The sequence below is a fragment of the Littorina saxatilis genome, linkage group LG16 (assembly GCF_037325665.1).
Source record: "Littorina saxatilis isolate snail1 linkage group LG16, US_GU_Lsax_2.0, whole genome shotgun sequence".
NCBI lineage: Eukaryota > Metazoa > Mollusca > Gastropoda > Littorinimorpha > Littorinidae > Littorina > Littorina saxatilis.
The window spans coordinates 52608948-52617319 of record NC_090260.1 but is presented as its reverse complement, the minus strand read 5'-3'; the positions used below and the strand labels follow the sequence as shown (position 1 = coordinate 52617319).

Genomic DNA, 8372 nt, shown 5'->3' with positions numbered 1-8372 from the left:
GTTTGCATTGTGATGCGCCAAGAGTACCTGGACCACGTGTCAGACTACAAGGGAAGGCTGGAACCAACTATGAAAGAGATGGAATCCGCCGGACTGTGGAAAATGATATCCAGAACAGTTGTACCTAAATATTCTTTTGACAACGATGGCGTTGTGTTCAAATTTGTCGTGTGTTGATAGACGCAAGATGTAACAGAGTTAACGGTTGCTGGTGTCGTGTGTTGATAGACGCAAGATGTAACGGAGTTAAAGGTTGTTGGTGTCGTGTGTTGATAGACGCAATATGTAACAGAGTTAAAGGTTGTTGGTGTCGTGCGTTGATAGACGCAATATGTAACATAGTTAAAGGTTGTTGGTGTCGTGTGTTGATAAACGCAAGATGTAACAGAGTTAACGGTTGTTGATGTCCTGTGTTGATAGACGCAAGATGTAACAGAGTTAAAGGTAGTTGATGTCCTGTGTTGATAGACGCAAGATGTAACAGAGTTACAGGTTGTTGATGTCCTGTGTTGATAGACGCAAGATGTAACAGAGTTACAGGTTGTTGATGTGGCCGGTGTGGAGTCTACCACGACTTGAACAAACTGGCATCTACACAGAAGGAATAAGGGACGTAAATCATTAGGCATGTTACACAACAACCACGAAACAATGGTGAGAGCGCGTGAGAGCGAGAAATGAAAAGACCAAACAATGCTGTTTGAGTAGTACAATATTGTTTTGTCGTTTTATCACAGAACAAAGTTTGAAGTGGGCAAATTTGACGCAGTCTGGCTCAATGTCATGGATCAGGCGAGAGGCTTGAAAAACAAAGTGTGACTCCAACTAACCCCCCAACTGGCCGTTCCAAAGCAGAATCTGAAATTAATGAATAAGGTTGATCGCTATTTAAATATCACAGAACAAAGGGAAGGAAGCGCTTCAGTTACAAATATTGTTGACTCACCTTCTGTGTAGAGGCCAAATTGTTTAAAATATGAACAGCTAATGAATTGTAAATCTAAGATAAAACTAATGAAGCTAGCAAGATTTGTAGCCCATGTTATGATTTTAGTATGTTAGCGTTATATCTAGTTTCTTTATTGGTATGTATATATGTAATACATGCTTTTGTTTTGTGTTTTTACAAAAGATGCATGGCATAATGGTATTGCCAATTTACTTCAGCTGTATATTATCGTTGTCCGCTTAATGTATACATATTATCTGCCTGATTTCTTACCTGATTTTGTTAAACCTATTTTTCTTTTTGTTTGCATGTATGGAAGTGTATATTGCCAATTTAATTTGGTCGTATAGTATTGTTGTATTTGTCCGCTCAATTTATATACATATATTAACTGTCTGATTTGTTACCTTTTTTGTGTTGAAGTTATATCTTTGTTTCAAAGCCCTCTGGGCCCAAAACAATAAAATACTTGACTTGACTTGACTTGAGTAATGGGTGAGTTAGATCGGGAGGTCGTGGGTTCGAACACCGGCCGGGTCATATATAAGACTTTAAAATTGGTAATCTAGTGGCTGCTCCGCCTGGCGTCTGGCATTATGGGGTTAGTGCTAGGACTGGTTGGTCCGGTGTCAGAATAATGTGACTGGGTGAGACATGAAGCCTGTGCTGCGACTTCTGTCTTGTGTGTGGCGCACGTTATATGTCAAAGCAGCACCGCCCTGATATGGCCCTTCGTGGTCGGCTGGGCGTTAAGCAAACAAACAAACAACAAGTCGCGTAAAGCGAAAATACAATATTTAGTCAAGTAGCTGTCGAACTCACAGAATGAAACTGAACGCAATGCCATTTTTCAGCAAGACCGTATACTCGTAGCATCGTCAGTCCACCGCTCATGGCAAAGGCAGTGAAATTGACAGGAAGAGCGGGGTAGTAGTTGCGCTAAGAAGGATAGCACGCTTTTCTGTACCTCTCTTTGTTTTAACTTTCTGAGCGTGTTTTTAATCCAAACATATCATATCTATATGTTTTTGGAATCAGGAACCGACAAGGAATAAGATGAAAGTGTTTTTAAATTGATTTGGACAATTTAATTTTGATAATAATTTTTATATATTTAATTTTCAGAGCTTGTTTTTAATCCGAATATAACATATTTATATGTTTTTGGAATCAGCAAATGATGGAGAATAAGATGAACGTAAATTTGGATCGTTTTATACATTTTTATTTTTTTTTTACAATTTTCAGATTTTTAATGACCAAAGTCATTAATTAATTTTTAAGCCACCAAGCTGAAATGCAATACCGAAGTCCGGGCTTCGTCGAAGATTACTTGACCAAAATTTCAACCAATTTGGTTGAAAAATGAGGGCGTGACAGTGCCGCCTCAACTTTCACGAAAAGCCGGATATGACGTCATCAAAGACATTTATCAAAAACATGAAAAAAAAGTTCGGGGATTTCATACCCAGGAACTCTCATGTCAAATTTCATAAAGATCGGTCCAGTAGTTTAGTCTGAATCGCTCTACACACACACACACACACACAGACACACAGACACACACACACACACACGCACATACACCACGACCCTCGTTTCGATTCCCCCTCGATGTTAAAATATTTAGTCAAAACTTGACTAAATATAAAAAGGGATAACGAAGGCGATTCGTGTGTAAGCAAATGCGTTGCTTCGTACAGTTGTCGAGCATCTCGATTGTTCCATAAAAGGAAGCCAAACTGTTTCAAATTTGCCCGCTTCAAGCTTCATTTTCTAATATGACTATTTGTTGAGGTCCCTTGTTCGTTCAGTGTCGAGACCATTCTGTCTGGTCTTGAGTTCAAGTTGGGGTCCTGAGAGTGGGAAGTAAAATGGGTTACTCGCATAACTGACAAGGAAATGATTAAAGTAAGGATTGAAAGAGGTATTCTTCTCTTTCCAATTTAAATAAGTTTTTGTTTTGTTTTAAAGACGCTTTAGCGTGCCCTTTTAATGAATAAAACAATAACATTATATAACACATTCGTTGCCTGTATGTTGGATTTTACATTAACCTGTGGCACAACAAATGTGACCCTCCAACACGAAATGAGTCGCATGTCACCTTTGCATGATTTTCATATTTTTACATTTTCCTAGAGAGTTTTTTATGCTCTATTCAGTGGTGAAACCCGTTTTAGAAAAGAGCAAAAACTGTTTGAGTTATAAGCCTGTGACTAAGGTGACCCTCACACTGTTACCATACACTCCCCGGACTTATATTAAGCCTAACGCAGAACCGCGCGAGGTGACATGCGACTCATTTCGTGGTGGAGGGTCACAAATTAACAGTTAGGTTTGGTGCGAAATCTTACATTACATACACGTACAAGAATGTAATAACCATTGGTGTTGTGTATGCGGTGTCAAAACATGCGACATCAGTATAAACACGTCTCCATGCTGTTTACACACACACACACACACACACACACACACACACACACACACACACACACACCGACACAAACGTACACGCATGCACACACACATACTTAAACATTTCATCAAAACAAATACTGAAACGTCTCAACCCTAATTCGCAATTAAACATTACATTGAAAGCAACAGGCCTACCATAATTATATATACTTACTAAAACACATTTCTGCTATCAAAAAAGTATGAGTTAAATTGTGTTTGTTGGATGAAGTGGGTCGAGCACGACCCATGCTTTCCAAAGTAGGATTCAACGTAAAAAGTATGGGTCGTACACGACCAACGCCATCCGAGTAAGGATAAATATTAGTTAGCGTTAGATTTGACTGTGATATCAACATTTATCATTCTGAAATCATATCAGACCGAGGCGTTAGCAAAGCTCAGTCTCGCTAAGTACAGAACCCCCCGCGGGTTAGGGGGAGTCCCATATTGGTTGGGACGAGAAAGAATTTACCCGATGCTAACCAGCATGTCGTAAGAGGCGACTAACAGGTTCTGTTTCTCCTTTTACCCTTGTTAAGTGTTTCTTGTATAGAATAGTCAATGTTTGTAAAGATTTTAGTCAAGCAGTATGTAAGAAATGTTACGTCCTTTGTACTGGAAACTTGCATTCTCCCAGTAAGGTCATATAGTGTACTACGTTGCAAGCCCCTGGAGCAATTTTTTGATTAGTGCTTTTGTGAACAAGAAACAATTAACAAGTGGCTCTATCCCATCTCCCCCCTTTCGCCTATCCCATCTCCCCCCTTCCCCCGTCGCGATATAACCTTGAATGGTTGAAAACGACGTTGAACACCAAATAAAGAAAGACAGCTGAGTACAGACGACGCATCCAAAATGGCGTCCTCCGACGGCGCTGTGACTGTGTGAAAGATGCTGAAAGTTGTTCGGTTGACGTTGCATGGCTACGACTAAGAAAGGTGGACAATGGTTCATGAAGGTGCGAGCTGTTTAAATTGGCTGCTCATTTCCTGCATTTTTGTGAGTGATGTGCGCTGAAACACTGCAAGAGATCTCACAGTTTTGTGAGTACTGCCACTACTGGTACTTTCAAGGTCAGCTTTGTTTATGGCTGTTCCAAATACCACTGTCGGTAAGATTGTGACATTCTTTTCTACTACTTCTCTGTTAAAGCTGGGTGGGAAAAGTTTGATTTTTATTCATTGCTGGTCTATTCAATGTAGGTCAAAACTTGTAAATCTATCTGCCTGCATGACCTGAACCTACACACCGTTGTTTACTTTAAAATTGAAAAATAACACACGCAAGATCCGACCTTCTTCGCCACCTTTTATTCTAACCGTATCTCCAACTTTGTAAGTGGCAATTTCCATGTTGTTGGTCAAACACGAAAGCAAACGACAGATCTGCAGCAGACAGCAGACGACAAATGTGACAGCATTGTTCTGTTGAACCAGATTTAGCAATCAATGCTCTAAAAGCGATAGCAAATGAACAAAACTGTAAGCATACTGTTTTAGTTTAATTCTTATTTCGTCGCTCAGGATTTTGAATCAGGATTTTGTTGTCGGGATTGATCTAAGCGGTTGCCTATGAAGAGTACTAGAGTTGTGCGCCTTGAATCACTGCCTGTCTCTCTCTCTCTCTCTCTCTCTCTCTCTCTCTCTCTCTCTCTCTCTCTCTCTCTCTCTCTCTCTCTCTCTCTCTCTCTCTCTCTCTCTCTCTCTCTCTCTCACCGCTTCGGCCAACTCATAATCTTCACTCAGCTCTTTTCACCCCAGCAGATTATGTGTATTCTTTGTTGTTTTCTTTATTTCTTCAATGTTAAAATGTATGTAGATCGTTAGCTAAACGTGAGTTCGACTTTTATATCGCAGAATATTTCAACCGTTTTGCTAAAGAAAGTAGTCTCCGAGTTAACGATAAATATGCAGATGACCTCTATAAATTAATCATTTGTACTCTGAGATCAAAGACAATGACCAATGACAGGTGAGATCGAGACTCGGTTGTGATGGATTATCCATATGGTTGCGATGGATTATCCAGAATAATCACCTCCTCAGCTAACAGAGACAAAGAGGCAGGTCATGGGATAAATAGCCATTTTTGTGTTATGAAAGCTTTGGCTGTGGACAGAAACGAGTCCGTTTTAGGCGGCACATTTAGAGTGAACGTTGCCAAAAGTGAAAAAAAGCGAAAAAGCCTAACGGTTTTGATGTTTGTGTTTCTGCAACTGTTTTGACATGTGCAACTTATCCAGAGAGGGTGAATAAAGCGAATGAAATCGTTTTGAGCGCTCTAGCGCCGTTAGTTAGTCAGAACAAGAGGTTGTCCATATTAGGAGCCGGTCCATATTAGGAGCCTTTTCCCTACTGGTTAACAGAAGTCCTCAGGGTAAATAATCATGCCCTGCTGTTGAGAATCCATGAAGAAATGACGGAATAACACTGTGACGTAATAACGCTATGACGTTCCTGTGACGTACTTGTTGAAAACCTTGGTGACCGGCCATACTGGAGGAGTAGAACTTGTCAAACTGTTCCAGCTGATGAGCCACCGTGAACCAGTTTTTCCAGTGACCAGTTTTACCTGCAACATTTTAAAACAAGAACAATTTGGTGACTTTCTGAATTACACACACACACACGCGCACACGCACAGGCACACATACATAAACACACACGTACAGAAACACAGACACGTACAGAAACACACAGAAACACACACACGAACACACATACACACGAACAAACATTGACACGCACACACATACAGAGATATAGACAGACAGATGAAACCCATGCGTCCTTAAAAGCACAGTCCTTCCCAGGGCAAACGATTGGGCTCACTCTGAACTGGCGAGGATGTTGTGTAGAATGACTTCCCCTTGGACACATGCCAACAATCCACAGCCTGATTGCTTTTCGTGCATAACAAATTTGTATTTTTTTTTCTCTTTTTGCGAATTCATTTTATTAAAAAAAAAAAAAAAATTCATCAAATTTTAGCTGAGCAGAACTGCTTTCACAATAAGGACTGGGCCTTTAAAGGTACGTTCCTCGCCATGTTACCCAGCATATCCGACACCACATGTTTAACTTGGTGTTTACATCGGACAAATAAGATTATATCCTAACATGGGGACATACGTCTGACTTCTTTTGGTGGAGATTGGAGGATGTGCGATTCATTTCTTATGAGACACTGGTGTCAACATGTGAAAATCAATTAGCAACAATGTCCCAGAGAGAGAGAGAGAGAGAGAGAGAGAGAGAGAGAGAGAGAGAGAGAGAGAGAGAGAGAGAGAGAGAGAGAGAGAGAGAGAGAGAGAGAGAGAGAGAGAGAGAGAGAGAGAGAGAGAGAGAGGATTTGTCCTTCGCTGGGGGTATGCAGTGCCTTGGTATGCACTTCTACTTAATTTTCAATTAGGATTTTACAGATTTTTAATGACAAAACTAATCAATTGATTTTTAAGCTTTTCAAACCGAAATGCAAACCCATAGTCCTGGCTTCGGCAAAGATTTCATGACCAAAATGTCAATCAATTTGAAAGAAAAATGATACATACTGACAGCGACATACAGACAGCGACATACAAATAGTGACATACTGACAGCGACATACAGACATAGACATACGGGCAGAAACATACATACAGAGACATACAGACATAGACATACAGAGACATACAGGCATAGACATACAGGCAGCATCATGCAGACAGAGACATACTGACAGCGATATACAGACAGCGACATACAAACAGCGACATACACTATACAGACATAAACATACAGATATATATATAGAGAGGTTACAACACGAGTGTTTTTTTTTTTTAATATGGCTTGTATTTCAGTCAAGACCCAGCGGATGAATACCAAGGAACTCACGAGCCTCTGGCGAGTGTCCCTTTGATATTCCCGCTGGGTCTTGACTGAAATACAAGCCATATAAAAACAATCACGAGTGTTGTAACCTGTATATCCCATGAAGATCTAAAAGACAAAGTGTGACGGAAACATCAAGCTTTAGTTGTGATGTCTGTTCAGATGAGGCACCTCTGCACATACCTTATTCTAAAGGCACGTCTGTTGATCTATGTCAAGTCGGTGCATAATGGTGGCTTGGTTGTCCCCGTCAATTCAAAGCCTCTTACACGGATTTGACTGAATACCTAGTGGTTACACACGCATCTCCTGAGATCTTGGACACCTTCATCGTCTATAGGGCCTACTGCACCGCAGAAGAGCTAGAAATACTCGCAAAATGCATTAAACAGCTTGTCCAGAGAAAAATCGTAGTCGATGATGTACCGATAAAGGCGTGTGTACCGGGCACGCTGTAACTGCACATGAGCATAGCCTGAACATAGCAGTGCTGGTCGGACTGACTGGGTTTTTAACGATTGCTAGTTTGACTTCTGTTTTAGTTGAGAGCACGAGCACACACACTCAAACACATACGGCTTGTCGTGTTGATCACAAGAGAGAAATAGAACAGCGAATAACAGATTACGTCCCCATAATATGACGCGATGGACGACAGACGTCATGAAATCTATGACGCAGTGATGATAGTCTCGACAAGTCGAGACTAAAACTCAGCAATAGCACTGAACGACTCTCGCGCAAGTTCTCAAAAGCGTGGTAACCCGTTGCACATCCGGTCGACAGGTACATGTGCACTTTGGAATGTCAAGGACGACAGAAAGTAGAGCCAGCTATGATGTATTCTGTGCACCCTTATTTATCCACTATTTTATGTGTTATAAGAGTGCAATAGTTATATTATAAATGTAACAAGAGAACAATGGAAATACAAGAAATATACCTAGAGTACATTTACAGAGACAAAGAAGGGAGGTAATATGATATATATACATATATATAGACAGCGACATACAGACAGAGACAAACAGACAGCAACATACAGACAGACACACACAGCCAGAGACTTACATACAGACCGAGGC

At 40.6% G+C, this 8372-nt stretch overlaps 1 protein-coding gene across 1 annotated transcript in view; it reads left to right on the top strand.

Moving 5' to 3' along the window:
• LOC138951224 (methyltransferase-like protein 27) overlaps nt 1-1427 on the top strand; it is a 15143-nt gene extending 13716 nt beyond the window's left edge. The window contains exon 6 of the mRNA XM_070322886.1: nt 1-1427. This exon is cut by the window's left edge and continues 8 nt beyond it. Within this exon, the coding sequence (XP_070178987.1) occupies nt 1-177 (177 nt within the window). The 3' untranslated portion in view covers nt 178-1427.
• The last annotated feature ends 6945 nt before the right edge of the window (nt 1428-8372 follow it).